We start from the raw sequence: 25,833 nt of genomic DNA, 5'->3' as shown, positions 1-25,833 counted from the left end.
TTTCGGCTGTGGTAGGCCGTCACTAGTGACAGCTAAATCACGACTAGAGAATTACATGCTGTGTTTGACTGAGACCGTTACATTTCGGCTGTGGTAGGCCGTCCCTAGTGACAGCTAAATCAGGACTAGAGAATAACTTATGTGTATCTCTGAGAACATTACATTTCGGCTGTGGTAGGCCGTCACTAGTGACAGCTAAATCACGACCAGAGAATAACTTATGTGTATGACTGAGACCATTACATTTCGGCTGTGGTAGGCCGTCACTAGTGACAGCTAAATCACGACTAGAGAATAACGTGTGTATGACTGAGACCATTACATTTCGGCTGTGGTAGGCCGTCACTAGTGACAGCTAAATCAGGACTAGAGAATAACTCCAATATATTTCCTTTGAACCCGTACATGGAGGTTTAATTCATATGATCAGACACATTCCAGTGTCACATAGTCACTGAAAACAGGAAGGAAGTAATACCTATTTAGAATACGCAAGTAAACTCTCTCCGATGCATGCCTATAAACATAACAAAATAAGTTCATCTGTGTTCCAACTCAGACAAAATTACTAGCGAGGTTAATAGTTTAAGATATTTATTCATAACATAAACAGCATTTTTGTCGATTTCATTTCAGCTTTAACCGGCTCTCCGTAATTATAAATGCACCGTACTAACTTCTAGGGCAGTTATTTTCTCCTTTCAATACTTCCCACCTGCAGTAATCATTTGGCAACTTTGCGCTTCGTAGCTGACGCGGTAACGATCCGTGCTTCCCACGGCCAGTCATTTTGTCTACAATGAAATGGTGTGATATACGCATGCTCTAGTAGAGGAAAATCGCTGAACAAAACGTTGGTCAGACAGGTAAAAATCACGATGCTTATCTTAAAATTATTCATTTTTATGAACATATATCGGCCAAATCCGATTGTTATTTTCCATAAGGAGGCTTACTTGATATGTTTATGTAGTATTTGAAAGAAAGAAAAACCACACACTTCACCGTGATGTCCCTTTAACAAATAAACAAACACAATCGCTAAAACTTTCGCGGTAAGTTCGGCGGAATAATCTGATCGTGAACTTGACATGTTCTAGCTGCTGAACAGAGAGTCAAGACCAAAGAAAGCCAAGCTCTGTTGCATTAGATGACAAGTTTGTCCTTTTAGGATTCCTCAGTGGTACTACAGTTAACAGGAATGAAAATCGACATCTCCATGTGTTCCGAAACATACGGAGAATTACAGCAGAACCAGGTACCTGTAAAGCCCTTTATCACGTTACAAACTTACAAAATAACAAGAACAAATATTAAAACTATTTGACGGACTTTAAAAAGTCTTTTCCTTAAGAGGCATCTTCTGATAACTATTGTACAAAGATACAGAACCAATTATTTGAACTTCCGTCGTGTTTCCTAATAATTACAATTAAAAATGGTTATACGGTGCTCTAGTTTCTATAAAACATTAAGGGAAACATTAAAACACTTTTGATTGCTGTTCTGTAAGTATCTTTTATAGGTTTAAAACGGACAATACTGTTTACAAATGAAACAAAAACACTCCAATGAAAGGGGACCAAATGAAAACGACCTCTGTTGACGGTTTTACATTACGAGTAGTCTTGTTAAGCCTTTGCCTATTCTCTTTTATTCATTCTTTAAATAGTTGAAACGAGAATGAAATTAATAATATCAACTCATGATACGTCTGAATACCGTAGGTAATGATATTTGAGACGGTGGTACGATAACCTGATATTGTGTAAGCTTGTATGTAAAGCCAATAGAATAATCGGATGTATACAGTTTACGGTGTAACTAGTTAATACAAGGTCTAGGTATGTCGTTATATACTCATTTAAATTTGACACTGTAAACATTTCAAAGCGTTCACCTTTTTGCATCATTAATTGCTTTTGTATATTGCTGTATGTGACTTTCCATAAACATATTATTGCGCTGATTGAGGTAACTTTATAGTGTTTTCTATAGCAAACATTGAGAGTGCAACAACTCCTCAATGCGTAAAAGTTTATATGTTGACATCGGAGTGCACATAATAATCACAGTACGCATGAAATACATCAAATAAATTTATGATAAAAAGGTTTGGTATTTTACCCTTGATTCATATAGGAAAATATAATAACACAATATATGGTAAATATAACAGTGTGTTTTTTAAACAAAATATCCTATTGAACTAACTAAACTAATTCAATTCGTGCGTAGCGTTCTTAAATAAACTTCCTGGTTAGCTGTTGTAAGCAGATAGGGTGGACAATGGACATGGATGTCAGGAGACTTTTCGTCTGTCTGGGAGGTGTGGTTCTTTTGTTCTATGTACGATCCGAGGGTAAGTTATAAGGTAGCATTGACAACTACGTTAACATTTTGAAATTATTTATGCATAAATGTTTATGAAGGATAGAGCGAAGGCGCTGTCAGGCACCTTTCAGAATCACGTCTGTCTTACTACTGTTGCTGTGGTTTTATCTGAGTAAATAAAAAGCTATGGGTTAAATTGATATGGAATGGGATAGCTGCATCATTCGCGACAAAGCATCTCCACAACGTTTTATCACTGAACTGGCCATTTATGAGTATGTATGTTGTGCTAAGGGATAATGTATACCACAGGACTAATATAGACTTCAGTAATTATAGCTAAGTGAGGGACTGTAGTTAAAGGGCGATTACTCTGGTAAACTTGGTCTTGACAACCGATTCTGTATTACTAGTAGGACATGTTACGTCAACGTATTGAAATGAACCAAGAAAATAATGAAATCCCAGTAAATGTGTTTCACAAAACATAACACAATGCCGCCGACAAATTGTTTGTGCACTCTGAAACGAGCACAATTGGCTATTTGTTCGAGGTTCTTATACACCGCTTTATCACAACCTAGTTCTTATGTCGTCTCACAAATAGTTATCCGTGGTTATAGGGGCTTTGCAACAAGTCAATATCTTACTCATCTCCCTGCGTAGCATACAGCCGGTGCTGCCATATCAGCGCTCACAGCTAGCATTCAACAATTATAGCATTGCTCAACCTCGTACTCATTTACAGCTGAGTAGACTGGAACAAGAGGAGTAAAGTATCTTGCTCAAAGATACAACACAGTGCCATGCCGTTACTCGAACCCTCACATCTTCGGTCACGAGCCCGGTGTCCTACCACTAGACTACCGTGCCTCATGAGTTAGATAAACACATCGATGGGAGCCGAAACAAATGTAGTTAGTTACCGGATAGACTTCTAAAGTGTCTTCCCTGCAGTTATTAAATATACCACATATTATCATCACATTTATTAATACATAAATATATTCAGTCATTCAATAGAACGAAAGAGTGCCAGCAGGTAATCACCCGCTTCCCAAGGATCTTAAACATTTGTTCACACTCATAACAAATAAGAATAGTAGATATGTACTACACTTTGGATAACAACTGTTTGTTATCCAAAGTGTAGTACATATCTACAGAGGTAGGTTTTCGTACTCCATGGTTATGATGTACTTACATTGTATGTTATCCAAAGTGTAGTATCATAGCTTCAGAGGTAGGTTTTTGTTAATTTTGAGATTTTCCCGTATTTTATTTTATGACTTAAATACAAAATTGCTAACCCAAAAGGATATCTAGGGAACAATATCCTTTTTTAATTGATATATTATTCTTATTTGTTATGAGTGTGAAATAAGAATAATATATCAATTAAAAAAGGATATTGTTCCCTAGATATCCTTTTGGGTTAGCAATTTTGTATTTAAGTCATAAAATAAAATACGGGAAAATCTCAAAATTAACAAAAACCTACCTCTGAAGCTATGATACTACACTTTGGATAACATACAATGTAAGTACATCATAACCATGGAGTACGAAAACCTACCTCTGTAGATATGTACTACACTTTGGATAACAAACAGTTGTTATCCAAAGTGTAGTACATATCTACTATTCTTATTTGTTATGAGTGTGAACAAATGTTTAAGATCCTTGGGAAGCGGGTGATTACCTGCTGGCACTCTTTCGTTCTATTGAATGACTGAATATATTTATGTATTAATAAATGTGATGATAATATGTGGTATATTTAATAACTGCAGGGAAGACACTTTAGAAGTCTATCCGGTAACTAACTACATTTGTTTCGGCTCCCATCGATGTGTTTATCTAACTCATGAGGCACGGTAGTCTAGTGGTAGGACACCGGGCTCGTGACCGAAGATGTGAGGGTTCGAGTAACGGCATGGCACTGTGTTGTATCTTTGAGCAAGATACTTTACTCCTCTTGTTCCAGTCTACTCAGCTGTAAATGAGTACGAGGTTGAGCAATGCTATAATTGTTGAATGCTAGCTGTGAGCGCTGATATGGCAGCACCGGCTGTATGCTACGCAGGGAGATGAGTAAGATATTGACTTGTTGCAAAGCCCCTATAACCACGGATAACTATTTGTGAGACGACATAAGAACTAGGTTGTGATAAAGCGGTGTATAAGAACCTCGAACAAATAGCCAATTGTGCTCGTTTCAGAGTGCACAAACAATTTGTCGGCGGCATTGTGTTATGTTTTGTGAAACACATTTACTGGGATTTCATTATTTTCTTGGTTCATTTCAATACGTTGACGTAACATGTCCTACTAGTAATACAGAATCGGTTGTCAAGACCAAGTTTACCAGAGTAATCGCCCTTTAACTACAGTCCCTCACTTAGCTATAATTACTGAAGTCTATATTAGTCCTGTGGTATACATTATCCCTTAGCACAACATACATACTCATAAATGGCCAGTTCAGTGATAAAACGTTGTGGAGATGCTTTGTCGCGAATGATGCAGCTATCCCATTCCATATCAATTTAACCCATAGCTTTTTATTTACTCAGATAAAACCACAGCAACAGTAGTAAGACAGACGTGATTCTGAAAGGTGCCTGACAGCGCCTTCGCTCTATCCTTCATAAACATTTATGCATAAATAATTTCAAAATGTTAACGTAGTTGTCAATGCTACCTTATAACTTACCCTCGGATCGTACATAGAACAAAAGAACCACACCTCCCAGACAGACGAAAAGTCTCCTGACATCCATGTCCATTGTCCACCCTATCTGCTTACAACAGCTAACCAGGAAGTTTATTTAAGAACGCTACGCACGAATTGAATTAGTTTAGTTAGTTCAATAGGATATTTTGTTTAAAAAACACACTGTTATATTTACCATATATTGTGTTATTATATTTTCCTATATGAATCAAGGGTAAAATACCAAACCTTTTTATCATAAATTTATTTGATGTATTTCATGCGTACTGTGATTATTATGTGCACTCCGATGTCAACATATAAACTTTTACGCATTGAGGAGTTGTTGCACTCTCAATGTTTGCTATAGAAAACACTATAAAGTTACCTCAATCAGCGCAATAATATGTTTATGGAAAGTCACATACAGCAATATACAAAAGCAATTAATGATGCAAAAAGGTGAACGCTTTGAAATGTTTACAGTGTCAAATTTAAATGAGTATATAACGACATACCTAGACCTTGTATTAACTAGTTACACCGTAAACTGTATACATCCGATTATTCTATTGGCTTTACATACAAGCTTACACAATATCAGGTTATCGTACCACCGTCTCAAATATCATTACCTACGGTATTCAGACGTATCATGAGTTGATATTATTAATTTCATTCTCGTTTCAACTATTTAAAGAATGAATAAAAGAGAATAGGCAAAGGCTTAACAAGACTACTCGTAATGTAAAACCGTCAACAGAGGTCGTTTTCATTTGGTCCCCTTTCATTGGAGTGTTTTTGTTTCATTTGTAAACATACAAAAGATACTTACAGAACAGCGATCAAAAGTGTTTTAATTTTTCCCATAATGTTTAAAAAAATAGAGCACCGTATATACAAATGGAAACGCGACGGAAGTTCAAATCATTAGTTTGTATCTTTATACAACACTTATCTGATGAATGGATGTGGAGGGGGTGGATTCAAGATGGTTAAGTTTGCTAAGGACGTTCGTCATCTTGAATCCGTTTCTATGCAGCGGATTCAAAATGGCTGCCTAAGCAACCCCCTCAACCTACGGCCCTCATCCTCCCATTATCATCATGTTTTGCGTGTTTGTGTGTGTTACCTCATCAAGTTTGTTGTGTGTGTGTCGTCAACAATATGAGCGTAATTAACGGATTATTTCCCCTTTCAGAAACGGATTATATCCCCTTAATGAAAGTAATAATAATAATAATTCGAGGTTCTTGTATACCGCTTTATCACAACCTAGTTCGTATGTCGTCTCAAAGCGGTTCACAACTTATTATCCGTGGTTATAAGGCCTTTGCAACCAGCCAATATCTTTCTCAGCTCCCTGAGGAGCATACAGCCGGAGCTGTCATTGCAGCTGAGTAGACTGGAACAAGCGGAGTAAAGTATCTTGCTCAGAGATACAATACGGTGCCGCAACGTGACTCGAACCAACAACCCTTCGGTCACGAGCCCGGCTTCCTACCACTAGACTACCGTGCCTAGTAAGGTTAAGTAAGTAAGGTTATCCTCATGCAATGAGGATAACTTTGATCGTGAGGATAACTTTTCTTAACTGTTTTTAATGGCGTCATCCAGTTTTCGTATGGCTGTAGAGTGTGTATTTTGAAAGACTGGGTTGGTTTTGGAGACATCATCGAGTTTTTCTGCTTACGTTAGGCCGAGTGTACGTTATTTAGCTGACGGATTGGTTTTGACGACGTCATCGAGTTTTGTAATATCAGTAAAATTACAGAAAGGTTATCCTCACAAAATAAGGATAACTTTGATCGTGAGGATATCCTTTCTTAACTATTTTTTAATGACGTCATCGAGGTTTTCGGCTTACGTTAAGCTTACGGGTTGGTTTTGACGACGATTTTGCATGACTGTAGAGTGTGTATTTGGACTGACGGGTTGCTTTTGATGACGTCATCGAGTTTAAGCATAGCTATAGAGTTATATATTTAGACTGACGGGTTGGTTTTGATGATGTCATAACTGGAAGTGAAATCTTTATGTTGGTTTTGACGGCAGCTTCGGCGGCTTTAGTTGATATCTAGCTTACTGGTTTTGACGACGTCATCGATTTTTTGCATGACTGTAGAGTGTGTATTTGGACTGACGGATTGGTTTTGACGATATCATCATATTTTCGGCTTACGTTAGTATACGTTATCTAGCTTAGGTCTATCTCGATTCCAATCTCGTGTAATGTAATGATACTAAAATTTCGACCAAGAAAGGGTATAAATATAACAAAAATAGACATCTATGTATGTCTATATTTGATAACATTCGAGTAAAAGTGATCTATTATGTTGTCAAATTCAGCGTGTACTGTTCGCAATCATTCGCTCTCCGATCAAATTTCATCTAAGGTGGACACTGAGAAAAAGAAAAGATTGTATATCCATGATAATGAGTAATCAGACAAAACATTATCATCGGAAAGCGATGAACATCGTGTATCGTGATAGTTATCGTGGATTATCAATTTGTGAAATATTTACCAAAGATTTGAGATACAAAGAATGAATTCATTTCTGAAACAATTTCAAATGTTAAAGAGACAAAAAAATGGTATAAATACAGACATTCCATAGTTTCGTAGGTAAAATACATAATGTTGTCAAAAGAGCAGGAAGATTATCTGAATAAAATATGGTATGGCCCTAAACACGTGGTAGCTTATACCGGTCCCGAAAAGTTGTTTGAAACTGTGCGAAATGAAGGCAAGTTTGAAATTAGTCCACCACAGATCACAGACTGGCTGCAGCGTTCGAAGACAAGAGAGACAGAAGACCCTCGGATGAAAACTCCTTTAAAAAACAAGAAAGCCAACACCCTATTGGAAGCTTTTAAAACAATTTTTGCCAAAAGAAAACTAACTTTGGTCAGATCTGATCATGGAAAGGAGTTTCTGAATGACTCGTTTAAAAGGTATTGCACATCCAAGGACGTCGTACACATAGCAAGTCACAGTGTTTACAAAGCTGCTTTTGCCGAATGTTTCAAAGGTAAATTGAAAAATGTTTTGTATAGGTACTTCCACTCGAAGCAGACATTCAAGTTCTTAGACGTATTACCAGGTCTTGTTCGAAGTTATAACAGTAGAACACATTCCGGTCTGTATGACTTGGCTTCCAAGAACGTGAACGAAGACACACAGACATCATCTTTTTCAGAAGAGACGATGGTGCCAAGCCTTCAAAGAAAAGACCGTATAAGTTTAAAAAGGGGGATCAAGTGAGATTGAGTTATAAAGTACGCCAGTTTCGTCGTGAATGGCAACAGAAATAAACCGAAGAAATATTCAAAGTTTTAACCATTATTACCGAGGAAACATTCCCGTGTATAAAGTCAAAAATTTCGATGGTGAACGAATACAGTGGTCTTTCTACGGCCAAGAATATCAGAAAGAGAATAAAGATAAAGACACAGTCTGGAATATAAAAGAAGTTTTAGAAACGAAAAAGGTCAAAGGAAAGAAATTATCATTAGTAAGATGGTTAGACTGGCCATAAAAAATCGATTCTTGGATTGATGCCCACGACATATTCCCGAAAAAAAGTATAAATACATTGCATTGAACACATTTTTACATCATTTAGATCATCATCATCATGCATAACGAACACATTTGCCCGATTTGCTTCAAATCTTTTACGAGGGCATGTTCAAAATCACGAAATATTAGAAGTAAACATACGAACGACGTTTAACATGATACATATCGATTTGGCGTATCTTCTTTGAAAAAAACCTGAAATGTTTCGATTGAAGAAAAAACATATCCTTTCGAAATAAGCAATGTTCCAGAACAGCTGTTACCACCCGTTCCCATAGGTCATTTCTTACCTTGGAAACATCCTTTTACGTGCCTGCTTGATGGCCCTACAGGATGTGGTAGGCCGTCCCTAGTTACAGCTAAATCAGGACTAGAGAATAAACTTCCGTATATGTCTGAGAACATTACATTTCACTTATGGTAGGCCGTTACTAGTTACAGTTAAATCAGGACTAGAGAATAACTTCCGTGTATGACTGAGACCATTACATTTCGGCTGTGGTAGGCCGTCCGTAGTAACAGTTAAATCAGGACTAGAGAATAACATGCTGTGTATGACTGAGACCATTACATTTCGGCTGTGGTAGGCCGTCCCTAGTGACAGCTAAATCAGGACTAGAGAATAACTTCTGTGGTGTATGACTGAGACCATTACATTCGGCTGTGGTAGGCCGTCCCTAGTGACAGTTAAATAGGACTAGAGAATAACATGCTGTGTATGACTAACACCATTACATGGTGAAAACACCGGGTTTTATTTTACAAATTCGTGCGTAGCGTTCTTAAATAAACTTCCTGGTTAGCTGTTGTTAGCAGACAGGGTGGATAAAAGATATGGATGTCAGGAGACTTTTCGTCTGTCTGGGAGGTGTAGTTCTTTTGTTTTGTGTACGATCCGAGGGTAAGTTATAAGGTAGCATTGACAACTACGTTAACATTTTGATTTTTTTTATACATTAATATATATGAAGGATAGAGCGTAGGCGCTGTCAAGCACCTTACAGAATCACGCCTGTCTTATTACTGTTGCTTTGGATATATCGGAGTAAATGAAAAGCTATGGGTTAATTTCCACCCCTGTACTTACTTAATGATATTTGATCTGGAATGGGAAAGCTGCATCATTCGCGACGAAGCATCTCCACAACGTTTTATCACTGAACTGGCCATTTATGAGTTGTATGTTATGCTAAGGGATAATGCAGGACTAATATAGACTTCCGTATTTATAGCTAAGTAAGGAACTGTAGTTAAAGGGCGATTACTCTGGTAGACTTGTTCTCGACAACTGATTCTGTTACGTATTGAAACTAACCAAGAGGATAACGAATTCCCAGAAAAGTGTTCAAAACCTATAACTTGTTTTGATCCAAAACATTATGAATTTTAGCCATTTAAATATAATTTCTATAATAATACCACTGCATAGTGTTGAGGCAAAGCATGACAACATGCTGCGAACAATTTGTTTGTGCCATCTGAAACGAGCACGATTGGATATTTGAGCCTGATGATATAGATAAACACATCGATAGCAACCGACACATATGTAATTAGTTACCGATTAGACCTTCAAAGTGTCTTCACTGCAGTTTTTAAATATACCATTAATTATCATCCCATTTATTGATAGAAATATATTCAGTCACTCAATAGGACGAAAGATTGCCAGCAGGTAAGCAGACTCTTCCCGAGGATCCTAAACATTTCTTTACACTTATAATGAATAAGAGTAACCGTGTAACCACACATACAAAGCCAGGTACAGCTTATATTAAATCGAGATCAAATTTAGAAGCGTACAAATCAAAAATTAATATTGTACCCTAGACATCCTTTTGTGTTAGCAATTTTTCATTCTCATTATAGGAAAACATGAAAATAAATCGAAAAAATGTCAAATTAGGGAACACCTATATTTCAATAGTTTGATACTGCACATTGGATAATATGAGATGGGAAGTATATCACAACTCTTGAGGTAAGTCGTGACGATTATCAAGGCTATAAAATAGTTATATTATGTATTATTGTGTGATCACAATATCTGTTTTCATTATATGACATCCTGATACTGACTTTTATATGTGATATGCTTACAACTGCAAAATAAATACCATGATAACAATTTGTAATTACTATGAATACTCAATCATCATGACTACCATGCTGTCGAAGCCATGATGTAATAACCATGGTGACCATAAAACCATGATTACTCAAGAAGGGCCCCGCTATGCATCTTACCCTAGTAGTGAGATTAAAGTGAATGTTACATTGACATTTAATTGTTACTTATATACTCCTATAAACTTTTGACGACCTCTCATAATGACTTGACCCGAAACGTTATTATTTGGACAATGTTGTTACTACTTTATCGTCATTCTTCGGAAAGGCGAGCTAAACAATTGACATACATTTAACTACGAGACTGGTTCCAATCGATATTCTCAAAGCCCCTTTTCAACAAATTCAGAAGGTTTTATGAAGAACCACATCCCAAATGTAAAAATAAGATTAAGAGCAAAAGTGAAATTGATTTATTTTATAATGTGGATTGTTTTTCATTTTCACTGTAGGAATTTAATACTATATTTATCTGCAAATAAGCTCTCTGGAATATTGTGTCATATCATGATAAAAGAACAAAATGTTTAGCAGTTCAGAGATGTAAAATTTGACCTTGAACTTTGATCTGATGACCTTGAGGTTTGGTCAGTGACACATTGATTGATTCTGACAAACTTTGCTTCATAATGTTATAACAAAATGTTTGACCTTTAAGAGATGTAAAATTTGCCAATAATAAAGTGTTATGTCAAAACCAAAGGTGGCTGATTAGCGGCCATTTTAAATCACAATTGGTTCGAATAGAATATTAAGAAAGTAGAACTAGGGTCCAAGGGTCATCATATATAACAACTTATTGCACATACGCTTACAGCATAGCCGAATCGACATCGATTTGTGGACAACTCGTACATATTTTACACCTTTGTGTACAGAAGCTTCAGTGGTCATTTGCCCTTTGAAGGTGACAGAGTACATACCGTACTAGTCATTGAAACTTCACATATTAACACTGATTGGTTTTGCTACAAGAACATTTTCACAAACACCTTTTACCATTATACAAGTTATATTCAAGCATCTACCATACGTTTACTTTTTCTCTTTGGTATATTAACCTAAATTAGTGATAAATTTCGTTAAAAAACATATTTTTAATGTTTCAGAAAACATTTCGTTTGGAAGCACTGCAAAACAGAGCAGTGATCAGTCGTCATCAGGTTGGGAAGCAAACGCGGCCGTGGACGGTTGTTTGAAGCAGCATATAGATTCTGGTTGCTGTTCCCATACAGAATCGCTCGGCTGGAAAGAAGCCTGGTGGCAGGTGGATCTAGGAAGTCTCAGCACCATCAGTTATATCACAATATTCTACAGGGGTTTGTTAATGTGTCCTATAACAAATGTATAGCATTGACATATATTAGCATTGCATAGTATCATAGTAGAATCTGGCATTCATTGTACCATGAATGATCACGAATCTGAATTACAACATTAACATATATCTATATCCCCGATGTATCCTATTCTAGTTACCCTCTACATATGACACTCGTAAACAATCAACATTTATTTAATTTTTACTTGTTTTATAAAGTTGAAGCCGTTGACGATTTCCGAAGTCGATTTGCTGGTTACCAACTCTACATGTCGAATACCACTGACTGGACACAGGGTGTTCTCTGTTATGAAGACAGGAGTAATACTGAGGAGGAATTAGATACGGTGGTGACTCACCAGTGCCCGTATGTAGCTCAGTATGTGACCGTCTACAACTACAGAAATAATACAACGCGACATGACTGGTATGATACTTACGCTGTTTTGGAGCTTTGTGAAGTACAAGTGTTTGGTAAGTAGAAATGTTTGAGGATCCCCGTATCACTGGCAAAACAGTAAATATGAATCAGAATCTTGTTTGCCTGCATGAAAAAAACCGAATAAACCATTTCTAATAACGAAAAATATCTAACATCAGTGTTATGAGAGAAAACTAATATTGGACTAGACTTGGTTTCAACCCAACCCAATTCAGTTATATACCTACAGTGACATTCTCTGGTGTTTTGTCTACAGTAGGAAAGGAATCAAAAAGGGTAATACGCTTCTCTAATGATGACAACTAACCATGGTTTTGTTTTGATTACACTAAGAATATCATACTATTGTGTTAAGTACAACGCCCATCTTTTCCAAATAAAGCTGTTATAACGTTTGTCTATGTTTTATAAGCCCACCATCATCTGATGGTGGGCTATTCAAATCACCCTGCGTCCGTGGTCCGTCGTCCGCCGTCCGTCATTAAACAATTATTGTTATCGTTATTTCCCATTGGTCCTTAGATGTGCAAGGCAACTTTCGAGACTGATCGGATAAACAACATGGCCGACAGGCAGCCATCTTGGATTTTGATAGTGAAAGTTTGTTATCGCTATTTCTCAAGAAGTACCAGAGGGATCTTTCTCAAATTTTATATGTAGGTTCCCTGTTCCCTTGTTGTGCAGCAGTGCCTGAAATGTACGGTCTCCCGCTTGCCAATGGCGATTAAAGTCTTGCTCGGGCGACCAAAAGTTGTCAAAAGTGAAGTAGTCACTGGCCCAACAAAAATAGTTGAAAAATTTATGAATAAAAGAAATTATAGTCCCTTCCACATTAACTGGGGGGCAGTAAATTTTTCAGTTGTCATTACTTCGATTTGAATCGAACTGTCGGTCATTTTCAGTTTTTCTATATAAATATAGGAAGACCTGAATGGAGTGGATCATATCAGGTTTTTTAAAACTAGCGTTGAAGAATTAAAAATATAATGTTTTATTCTGTTTAACATTTAACAAACATTGTCATGTTAAATGTAATTTAAATCTGCTGAAGCATTGTATTAAATGCTGTGGAAATATTTCTTGCCAAAATTATTTGGGCCACCAATATGTCATTTGGGCCAGTGCTTCAAATTCTTTACTCGCCCCAAAACATTTTTTTGGGCCAGCCAATGCAGGTTCCCAACTATCCTTTATTGTTCATGTTTACTTTTGAAACTGATCAGTTAAACAAAATTGCCTACCGACAGCCATCTTCGATTTTTGACATTAAAGGTTTGTTAGTACTATTTCTCAGGACTAACTTAAGGGATCTTTCTTTGATATGTAGGTTCCCTTTGATCCCTCGTTTTCCATGTTTCCATTTTGAGACTGATCATAAAAACAAAATGGCTAAAGGAAGAACTTAACAGATCTTTCTCATATTGCAATGATCGATTCTATTTCTTTCACATTAAGTACTGTTCTAGTAAATATGTGAAATGACAAACTCACTTTGAAGGTTGGCTTTTATACACGTCAGATCAAAAGTTACCTCAAGGTGCATTTACTGTTAACATGACTCGATCAAACAGATTAGAGGAAAGAAGAGAAAAGATCGAACTGACAAAGAACTAATGAAGTTGGTACAATGGTGGGCGCCAAGATCCCTCTGGGATCTCTTGTTGTAGTTGTTAAAATATAGTTCAACTCGATAAAAATATATCTAGCTTTATAGATGATTTGACTATTACATTGGTATTATTATAGAAACTCATAATGATCTAAAATTCTTTTTTTTTTGGGAAAAAATCGTCAAAATGTGTCCCATTAATCTTCCTTGGTAATTTTAAACAAAAACATAAATCACCGAAAAGGAATGATCGGTTATGATATTCATTTATATTCCTTCACAAAACTTCATTTTGAAATATAAATTGCACTTAAACTCGTAGATTTTACTTGAGAATTTCATCACTACAAATATGGCTAAATCCCATAAACACCAGTAGAATATTAGCTATACATACAAGGCCAAATAGTGAAATTTATGTAGTTTGTTGAATTTGGACAACGTTGTTTTCAATACACGAAGCTCATTTTATTGTCACAACACGAAACTTACTTTATTTCCATAACACGAAATTTATTTTACTTTCACTACACGAAGCCAATCTAAATTTGTGCACTGCGACTGTTCATTGTAGACAATGTTTTGTACATTTACAGGCTGTCGATTAGGGAAACACGGAAACGGCACTTGTAACAACACATGTTCGGATAACTGCTATGGTGGTAACTGCGACGCGTCAACCGGTTCATGTTTCTGTAAGTTACTTTTTTCATTAATTATGAACCGTTATATTATTCTCTGAATAATGATATTGATACGCTTGCTTGTTCCATGTTGATATTGTTCAGTATCCCCTTATGTGCCAGGCAGTTATGTTCCACGCATTTAAATGTGCACCACCCTGTAGTTATGTTTTAAAGATACAACATCCTAGTTTGCCAACTGGTAAGACAATGATATAAATATCAGCTTATGCTTTTGTAATATTTTTTCTCTTCGGATGATGTTACCTTTTCCAGTAAAACAGGTGAACAACAGTATATTAAAAGACTTACACCAACTTAACATATGTTATTGAAGGTTACACTTTTCTGTTTTGATATATTCTATAATGTGCGGTAGGTTCTGCATCTTCGAAAATATGATCGAATAGAATTGTGTTTCAAATTATCATTAAATATTAACAAAGATGCATTTCAATATTTTTTTTAATTTCTTCCACTATAGCGAAAAAATGACACGATTCTGTTAAAACAGTTGTAATATTATACAGATATAAATTGTATGCATAGATAAAAGCACGCTTACACTTTTTTTCCATACTAAGGTGGCAGCTATTCAGAAGTCGTTCAATAGATCTTATACCGCGTGTGCGATGTAACAACACTTTTGGTTAAAAACCATGGATTATTGTACGATAGACAATGTGCGTGCGTGTATTATGTTCCAACAGACCAACGCTCCTCCAAACTTCCTTCGAAATGTACCGGTAATCGAGCGAGTCTCGGGACTGGTTCTATTTGTAGATTGAGGATAACCGTATTTTGTATGTACATTGTATATTTCGTAGATTTGCTTGCGGTTAAAAAAAAACGAAAAACTATTATCTTCTTGAACTATATCAGGCAAGTGGGAATAATATTATAACAGGCAAGTGGGAATTTGGTATAACAGGCAAGTGGGATTTATAGTATAACAGGCAAGTGGGAATTATAGTATAACAGGCAAGTGGGAATTATAGTATAACAGGCATGTGAGGATTATAATATAACAAATAGGATTTTTTTCAAAATCATAACGATGTGTTGTACGTATACTCTTCTGTTAGTTGAATCAAATAAGTGACATTTCGATGTCTTGCATTATACTGTTCAAAGATATGTTTATTTTATTAGATTGCCCCTCGAGAAAGCATGGTAAAATGTGTGATCGGGACTGTTCTTCAAATTGTAAAGAAGGCTTATGTGACAAGGACACTGGATATTGCAATGGTAACAGTTTACGGGGAAGAGAAAGGGTAAAATATATAAAAGTAATTGAACCACGTTTCTAGATTGTTTGCAACCGATGAAATAGGTATAATTTATGTGTGTAGTAAACAATGTGAAATTTAAGCTGTATACACATCAGGAAGATGTTACCTTTGATTTCAATGACTATTTAGTTGACCAAGAAAGTTGATCCCGGAAGATTTGAAAATTGACTACATTCCTGGTAGTCCTTTCTGTGGGGGAGTTATCAAAATTTATACTAAAATAAATTGTTGCCTTTATCATATGTGACTCAAAATGCAATATAATGGAAACAATCTTTAACTGAGGTCAAATCTTAAAAACAAGTTTCATACATTGTGCACTTATTTGACACCACTTTGTTACCTTTATCACTAAATTACATTACATCTACCTTGTAGTTACCGATATATTGCACACAGGTTTATGGACAAGGAAAACAGTCATTTAGAATCTTGCTTTTCTACATACATACATACATCATATTAACATCATGTGGTATACAAATGTTGATATATTTATATTCTATGAGTCATGACCTTCTAAAGTAGGTTCAGATAATCTAATGATAAACCTAGCTCATTACGTCAGTCCTCCTTGACAGTAGGTTAACAATGTAAGTTATTGTGCCTCTCTACTACTGAGCGATGTTCCGTATTGTCTCAATAAGTAAAATAGAATTAGTTTTATTCTAATTTTGCAGAATGTATCCCGGGAAAGCATGGCAATTCGTGTGGGCAGGATTGCTTATCAAATTGTGAAGATGGTTTGTGTGCTAAGGACACCGGCCACTGTCACGGTATGCAACCTCCGATTTATTGTTTCAGAAAGGGTGTACTTTTGGTTTTTCGGTTAAATAATCACATCATACACGAGATTAAGATCTTCCTTGTTTTTAATTTTTATCATTCTGTTGTTTGCTCGTTGTTGTTAAAGAGGAATTCTGAAAGAAGACGGATTTGCAGATTGAAACGTAATTTTATTGTACTTTTTCTTTGGTGCTCTCCTTTCTATATTTCACTAATGAGATACTAACATATTTGCTTTTAGACCATACTATATTAATATTATGTTCTGTGTATTCCGATAATTTGTCATTTATTTTCTGCTGCAAACGTTCTCAGGATGCATTCTGGGAAAGCGAGGCGACATATGTGAACTTGACTGCCCTGTTAACTGCCAAAATAGCATATGTGCCAAGGACACAGGATATTGTACAGGTAAGTATCTAGTATATGTAGACTGCGAAATGAAAATGTGTTTTCTCACTTTACCGCACTGTTATTGATCATAACTTGAGAAGTTATCTTGGTGCTGGCTTTCATTGAGATGACTGAGAGAAATAAACTATATTTACTTTTTGACTATAGTTGTCACTATAGTTGTCACTATTTGCCTTTTGAAAACATCGGTTCACTTTAATACGGAACTTGTATATTTCAAACATATTTTCGTTTTAGTATTTATCGTTCAAAGGAAGAAATACGTACGTTTAGCTTCTTTATATACAAATTTGCTGCCTCGCCTCTATTGCAGAATGTATCCCGGGAAAGTATGGCAATACGTGTGAGCAGGATTGTTCTTTAAATTGTAAAGATGGTGTGTGTGCTAAGGACACCGGCCACTGTGACGGTATAAAACTTCAGCCTTTTTCAAAAACGATGTTTTTGCATCTTTGTTTGTCTTATAATTACATCACTATAGATATTAATAACTTGTTGCCATAGGTTTTGTTAACTCTTCTGTGAATTAGTAGAAAAAGTAGTCAGAAATAGTAATACAAAGATACGCTGTTTTGTTGTTCTCTCCTATTCTCTTCTTTTTCTATTTTCTCTATTTCAATAATACAACAAATGTGTTAGCTATAATAATGTATAATTTGACAATGTTTTATTCGCTGTGAAGGGACATCTTTCTATTTACGGCCTTTTGATTTTGTAATTCTTGGTTTCTTTTTAACATCAGGATGCATTCTAGGAAAACGAGGCAACATATGTGAACTCGACTGCCCTGTTAACTGTCAAGACAGCATATGTACTCAGGACACAGGTTACTGTTCAGGTACGTATTTAGTGATCATGTTTGTAAAAGTTTTAATGAATATATCTATAGACAATGTACACTTAAATAACTTTTATTGCACTGTTATTTTTCATTGAGGTATTGGTTTTTTTCTTACAATCAATGAAACCCATTCTTTGGCTTTGTTAAAAAAGGGAGAAATTTATTTGAAAGAAAACTGTGAAAATATGTTCATCCGCTAGATGGAGATGCACATGCTAGTCGATGTCTATACATGTATGTATCTTGAAATGACATTTCATTCTATGAACGACGTTAGAACCGTAATCCTGATATCGCTGCTACAATACAGATTGCTGAACATATCTATTCACAATCACAGTTATAGTTTTATTCCTGTTATAAAAAGGACAATTGTACATACCGAAGTATTAAATAAAACAAAGATTTGTGTGTTAAAGTAGACATTCTAACAGGCTATCTAAGTAGTGACCAATCAAATAATATTTATAACTGATGGTTACTTTTTGTTCCTCACATATTTTAAGTAGTTTTGGCTTATCCGGCGAATAATTCCAAGACAATTGCCTGGTCAGAGAGAGCTATGTCCCGCTCCTGGAAGTTGATAGCTCCCAGATAGTTGTAATCGTCATGGTCACAATGGTTTTGAGACTTTTATCGGTAGTGATAAAGCCAGTCATTTGCTGGTAGATTTTGTATTGTGGGCGTTTACCAAAATATTACCCGGAGAAACAGAAATGATGACCAGAGCCTTCAGCTTCAGGCTACATTACCTTTGCATGGTTCAACCACCTTAGACAAAATATTTCAGAAAATTGCCCAAACAAACATGAAATAAGTGTTAAATAAATTATCTCCCTTTTTTAACATAATTTTGTGAAATTATTTGTAATTCCAGCTTGTATAACAGGGAGGCATGGTGATTTCTGTTCAAACATTTGTCACAACAACTGCCTAGATAACACTTGTGAGAAAAACAACGGACAATGTATAGGTAGGTACTTGTGCATCACTAACCAAGATGTATGCTAATTATGATATTGGATTCTTTCTCATGTAATGCTTTTTCAATATTCTTCTGTCATTTTTTTTAAAATATTTATTTATCTATTTTTAAGTTCAATTGTCACTTTTTGTCTATTAATATTGATACGATATTTTGAGAAGTGTAAGACGTGTGTCAAACCTAACATTTATAGCATACGTCAGATAAGCAGTGAATTCGTTATCTCAGAAGTTGTCCAGTCCCTGAAACACTTTTATCGTCATTTGTATTCAGGTTGTACTTCAGGAAAATACGGTGCGAACTGTGACCTCGACTGCTCTGGACATTGCAATAATAGTGTTTGCATGCAAATCAGCGGTCAATGCAAAGGTAAATGATATTCTATGTATGCGTTAAATTATGATACAACATACCGATGCATATCTGAAACTGCTCTTCATGCTATTTCGCATGTATATACTTATGCCAATTGATCTGAGGCGGACAATCAACAGTTATATATATTGTTACCCAGATATGAACAATATCTACAATATAAACTATCCTGTTATTCACAGCTCGTAAAAATATTGCAATGTATTCAGAAGTTACAGTGTTTACATTTTCACGTGCATGTTAATATATTCTTGCGCAGGTCATACTACCATTTTTAGAAAAGATCGTGAATATTTATCATGGAAAACATCACGGCCTCGTAAAATAGTAAAGGTCACAAGCAAGTTTTTCTCAATTTTTTATAAAATATGTTTTCACATTTTTCACATTCAGCGATTTTCTCTACCTTGTAACGCTACTGAAACAAAAATTTGCATCAAGAAAGAGGATTGTCTGAATGTGTTCTCTCATAATATTTTCATAATGGTATGCTTATATCGAGATCGTAATCAATTTGAATTAAAGCCTAAATACAAATATCATTTTAATCATGTTTAGAATGTGTTATTGGCAGTAACGCTACTGAAACAAAAATTTGCATCAAGAAAGAGGATTGTCTGAATGTGTTCTCTCATAATATTTTCATAATGGTATGCTTATATCGAGATCATAATCAATTTGAATTAAAGCCTAAATACAAATATCATTTTAATCATGTTTAGAATGTGTTATTGGAAAATATGGATCAACATGTGAACAAAACTGTCCACTTGATTGTAAGGACAACGTATGCTCGATAAACGAAGGCAAATGTTTACGTAAGTATGACACAATGTGTATGACATTGTAAAATCGGTTGTTCAAGGTTCTGTATACAGGTATATTTGTATTACTCTATATGTTTATTTGTAATTTTTCACATGTTCTTTCCGGATATTAGCAATTTGGTTTTATTAGCATCTGTATTGTGAGTAATGCAAATGCAACTTAAATACAACGCAATCAAGCGAAAATGTATATAATTTCTAAAATCGTCCTTAAAAGTGTACAACCATGATGATGAAGTGCTCTTGGCATCGGTAATACAGAAAATAAAACGATTTTTTTAGGAGAACAAAAGAATAAAAGAATTATCATACTGTTTGTCACATGAAAGCCATCGAATCGTATATAACTTTCTAAAATATATTGAATGAGTTATATATTATTTTGTAGACTGCATTACAGGAAGGTATGGTGAGACATGTACGTTTACGTGTCCTGTGACGTGTAAAGATTTCACGTGTGATCAACAAACCGGACAATGCTTAGGTAAAGGAATAAGACATACCACTGTATATATTATGAGAAGTTCTTTTTGCACAACCAATAAAATTTCTCATAATCCATACTTACCAACCCGAAGAAAATGTTTAGAAATACACTGTATATTTAGTCATATGTTATTGGCTGTGACAATTGACATGTGTTACTTTAAACATAAAATCATATATATTTGTTAATTAAATTATAAAAATCATTGCTTTTTACAAATGACTAACGCGCGGCGCTTTGTAATAAGTCCTTATACCATGATGATGTAGTTTTCGTATTGTATTTCAATTATGGAACACAAATGTTGAGAAGATCTGTCATTATTTTAATATATTAATTAGTTACTGTAATATGTACTTTTGAAAGTGATGTATGTACGTTGATGATTTGTAGCCAATATAAACTTGTATATGTTTAGATTGTTATCCAGGGAAGTATGGCGTCGTGTGTGGGGCCGATTGTCCGGTCACGTGTCGGGACATCTGTAACAAGGATGACGGAGAGTGTATACATGTAAACAATGGTAGATATATCATTTATAGTTACTACTCAAATAATGTTCTTTTACAAACTCAGTACAATTTATACCCTGATAAATTTGAGACATTTTCGTCAGAAAAGCTCAAGGAACAGCTTGATAAGAAGGTAATGATACATGGTGTGTTTAGATATTCTGTTCTGGGGTTGTTGCTGCTCGAAGTAAAATAAAAAATGCACATGTAAAATAATGCAATAGATATGGTTGAATTGCATATTTACTGCAGTTGGTATAATTGGGTCTGTTCAAAGTTGTTTACGCCAGATGTACGTATTTCTTGAATGTTAGATTGGAGATTGGATTTGATAAAAAAAAAATCACGTCAAACTAATTACGATTACTTCGCATACATTCGTATTGTTCTGATGAGTGATTATATATCCTGGCACGCGATCATATTGTCCTGGTGCGCGATCATTTTTTCCAAGCACACTATCATTTTCCCTCACATTATCCCGTTTTGTATACTGATATACTAAGAGTTAATATTATTTGAAATAATATTTATTCCTTCTGTTGATATCATATATAAAACTTTGTAGCAAGGAATAATAGCTAGTTATTTTCTCTATTAATTTTGATTAATCTCCTAATAAAATAAGGTTTGTTTTTACCATGGCAATACGTGTATAAACGATGTATTTTGCTTTAGCGCAATTTTATTTTAAGAGCACATATAAAAACAACGAAACAACAAAAACACACAAAATATATTTCCAATTAAATCATTCTAGGTCACGTGTTTTGTCGATGTTTTTCAGCAAAAGTGTCCGCAGAAGATGGTACAGATTACAAACTGATTGCGATAGCTGTTTTGACCGTCATTTGTGGGCTTATGTTGGCTGTCTTAATCACTTTGGTAGTATGTCTTATTCGGTAAGTATCACAACCAAAAAGTAAATAGGTAAAAGAACAGTGCATAATTTGTGACAGAGAGTGTTTAGAACGATTGTAATCAAAACATGTAAATTACACGTGTTTTTGGTCTATTATTATATACAATAGCCACTGATTTATGTAAGTTACACGTGTTTTTGGTCTATTATTATAATATACAGTAACCACTGATATATGTAAGTTACACGTGTTTTTGGTCTATTATTATTATTATATACAGTAACTACTGATTTATGTAGGTTACCCGTGTTTATGGTCTATTATTATATATATAAACCACTAATTTATGTAAATTACACGTGTTTTTGGTCTATTATTATATTAAGTAACCACTGCTTTATGTAAGTTACACGTATTTTTGGTCTATCATTATATACAGTAACCACTGATTTATGACAATATTCAACATTGGAAAGCATAACGACTGTTTTCAATATAAAAAAAATAAAATGTTATTAAGAAAACGTTATACATTTATCCCGTGTCCAACGAAATTCTAATACTTTAGTCAACCCAACATCTCGCCTGTTATGCTATTCGTTTGTTCAGTCCGGTTACTTAAAATGCCATATACGAGTGAGTAAATGTAATTGCTTCCATGTGCAGTAATTGCCTAGAACATCTATCAACATATCGACATGAAATTTGGAAACTTTTAAAATACAATCATTTCTCATTGTTTCTCCTTTTTTACCTTTTGGGTTTTGTAACTCTTCGTATATGGATTTATCACCAATGAACCGTTCCTGAGGGTCAAGGTCACAGTAAAGGGTTATGTTTCAAATCATACCAGCCTATATATTGTCAGAAAAGCCTTTTACGATGCATCAAAAAATCAAAACGAGGAATATTTTTCTATCCAAACAGGAATCCTATTTCGATTTATCGTAACTTGATAATGTGGTGGGTAGAACTGACATACCCGGACTGTCAAAAACAATTAAACCCAAAACAATACTCACCTTGTGTCGGCAGGGGACAATGAATGATGACAACTGCAATTTATTGTGCCGTGACTACACACTGTGGCATCTTTTAGTCAAAGACAAATAATAACCTGTACAATTTCTTGTACGCTGTATTACCATTTTTCTTTTTTTTCAGCAAAAACAAAGACAAAAACGACTCTTCAGACAAAAACATAGGTAAGGGGGAACATATTGCAGGAAGTAACAATGTACCCACGTACGGAAAATAAACAATATACACACGTACGGGAAATAAACAATATACACACGTACGGGAAATAAACAATATACACACTACGGGAAATAAACAATATACACACGTACGGGAAATAAATAACCTTCTTAAATTACATAGGTAAGGACAATTAAATTCAACCCATGTTGTCGGGGAGGTGACCCTTTACCTTTTCACTTCCAATCGGGGAGTTGAACTCCGGCCATATTCTTTTCAATATATAAGCCAAATAGGAAATGTATTGCCGATCCGTAAGGTTATTATTTTTCTATACGTTATTGATGTTTATAACTCATTTCAATGTTATTTAACTTACTTTGCAGAACAACGAAGTCAGGATCCTAATTACTCATCTCTTTCGGGTGTGCAGGAAGAAACTCCTAACGTTTATGAAATGATCGTCTCTTAATGGATAATTCAAAATCATCCAACTTTTTTCCCAGAAGATCAGATCATACAAATATATACCTGTTATCAGCGATGTATCATGGTGTACGGAACAGATCAGATCATACAAATACATACCTGTTATCAGTGATGTATCATGGTATACGAAACAGATCAGATAATACAAATACATCCCTGTAATCAACGGTGTATCATGGTGTACGAAACAGATCAGATCATACAAATATATACCTGTTATCAGCGATGTATCATGGTGTACGACACAGATCAGATCATACAAATACATACCTGTTATCAGCGATGTATAATGGTGTACGAAACAGATCAGATCATACAAATCCATACCTGTTATCAGCGATGTATCATGGTGTACGGAACAGATCAGATCATACAAATACATACCTGTTATCAGAGATGTATCATGGTGTACGAAACAGATCAGATCATACACATACATACCTGTTACCAGTGATGTATCATGGTGTACGGAACAGATCAGATCATACACATACATACCTGTTACCAGTGATGTATCATGGTGTACGGAACAGATCAGATCATACAAATACATACCTGTTAGCAGCGATGTATCATGGCGTACGGAACAGATCAGATCATACAAATACATACCTGTTATCAGCGATGTATCATGGTGTACGGAACAGATCAGATCATACAAATACATACCTGTTACCAGTGATGTATCATGGTGTACGGAACAGATCAGATCATACAAATACATACCTGTTATCAGTGATGTATCATGGTGTACGAAACAGATCAGATCATACAAATACATACTGTAATCAGCGGTGTATCATGGTGTACGAAACAGATGTTTTCGTGTATGAATACTGATCTGATCCAGTTTCTCTCACTTTATTACTCACAATTTGTGAATATTATAAAAAAATGTTTTTTTAGGGTTCATCATACTTCTGCATAAATTAATATACTTGGACAATATTTAGTTCGTTTGTATATTACATTTATTCCCGGAGTATGCACTCCTGCAGAGCAAATAAATGCGTGTATATTTTGTTGTATTAGATGTGTGTGATCATAGTGGTAGATATCTCAAGACTATCATATCATTGAATGGTAAATGATGTTATTATGTTACACTTATTACTGTATATAAGTTAATCAGATAGGCCAACTAACATGTTTTTGTGGCTTTGTGATATGATAGAATGCCTTTATCAAGGGGGAGTTCGGCCTTGAAAAATGTATCACATATAGCATAAGTGGACACTAAACAAGCTTCTTCTTTGGCAACAGATATTATAGCCAAATTCCGGATTGTTTTTCTCAAGTCATACCTATGCTCTTCCGATTTGCTTATAATATAAAAACTAATGATAATTGTCTTTAATTTTCAACTAAAGAGAAAATTTAGTTCTTGGGTAATAAAAGGGGAATTGTCGTGTAAGTTATGAATTTACATTGTTTTTGAAATTAATTATGCGTGTACATCTATGTATATATTGTATTTTATTCAACTAGGGAAATATGGATAAATCTGACTTTTACGCAATTTTCAAATACAATGATAATAAAGATGTTTAACTTTTTTCCTAAAAGCTTAGTGCGATGTTATAGATTTATAGATTATCACACTGCGTTGTCAGTATGTGTCTTGGGAACACTTTCTCATCGCAAGCACGTGGATAAATCGAGAGGCCACCGCGGTTTGACTCCAGATGTTATCCCCGTGCGAGCGATGAGAAAATATTGTTTGATAAACTGTTTGCCATCTATATATTTCTAATTTTATATATTTCTCAATTTAAAAAAGTCAACTAAACACATTGATTTCCAAGTGACTTCTAGGTTCAATGGCCATTGATAAAAAAATCTCGGTTTGTCACAAACGTAGGCAAACAGAAGATTTGCGCGGAAGAATACTATGAGCCTTAAAACTATGTAGAAAAAATATATTATCGTGATTGGCTT

At 35.0% G+C, this 25,833-nt stretch overlaps 2 protein-coding genes across 3 annotated transcripts in view; one reads left to right on the top strand and one right to left on the bottom strand.

Annotated features, from left to right (window-relative positions):
• LOC110458567 (epidermal growth factor receptor-like) overlaps positions 1-8,964 on the bottom strand; it is a 23,085-nt gene extending 14,121 nt beyond the window's left edge. Inside the window, exon 1 of the mRNA XM_021510326.1 lies at positions 8,930-8,964. The gene's annotated coding sequence lies outside the window, so the exon portion shown is untranslated. The remainder of the gene's footprint in view (positions 1-8,929) is intronic.
• A 76-nt stretch (positions 8,965-9,040) lies between these two features.
• Positions 9,041-23,911, top strand: LOC110458551 (protein draper-like). 2 transcript variants are annotated; one of them, XM_021510307.1, is made up of 17 exons: positions 9,041-9,540; positions 11,879-12,088; positions 12,310-12,564; positions 14,738-14,836; positions 15,977-16,113; positions 16,778-16,892; positions 17,218-17,313; positions 17,630-17,725; positions 18,059-18,154; positions 19,035-19,130; positions 19,416-19,511; positions 20,240-20,335; positions 20,733-20,828; positions 21,250-21,354; positions 22,131-22,245; positions 23,371-23,411; positions 23,793-23,911. In XM_021510307.1, exons 1-17 carry the CDS (start codon positions 9,474-9,476, stop codon positions 23,876-23,878), a joined length of 1,902 nt encoding a protein of 633 aa, XP_021365982.1. In that variant the 5' UTR covers positions 9,041-9,473; the 3' UTR covers positions 23,879-23,911. The 2 variants fall into 2 exon arrangements, with proteins under 2 accessions (XP_021365982.1, XP_021365989.1); XM_021510314.1 differs by having other exon boundaries at positions 9,042-9,540; positions 15,977-16,072; positions 16,797-16,892.
• The last annotated feature ends 1,922 nt before the right edge of the window (positions 23,912-25,833 follow it).

Source organism: Mizuhopecten yessoensis, unplaced genomic scaffold (genome assembly GCF_002113885.1).
Source record: "Mizuhopecten yessoensis strain PY_sf001 unplaced genomic scaffold, ASM211388v2 scaffold1255, whole genome shotgun sequence".
Taxonomy (NCBI): domain Eukaryota; kingdom Metazoa; phylum Mollusca; class Bivalvia; order Pectinida; family Pectinidae; genus Mizuhopecten; species Mizuhopecten yessoensis.
Note: the sequence above shows the minus strand (reverse complement) of the source record. Positions and strands in the feature narration are given on the sequence as shown.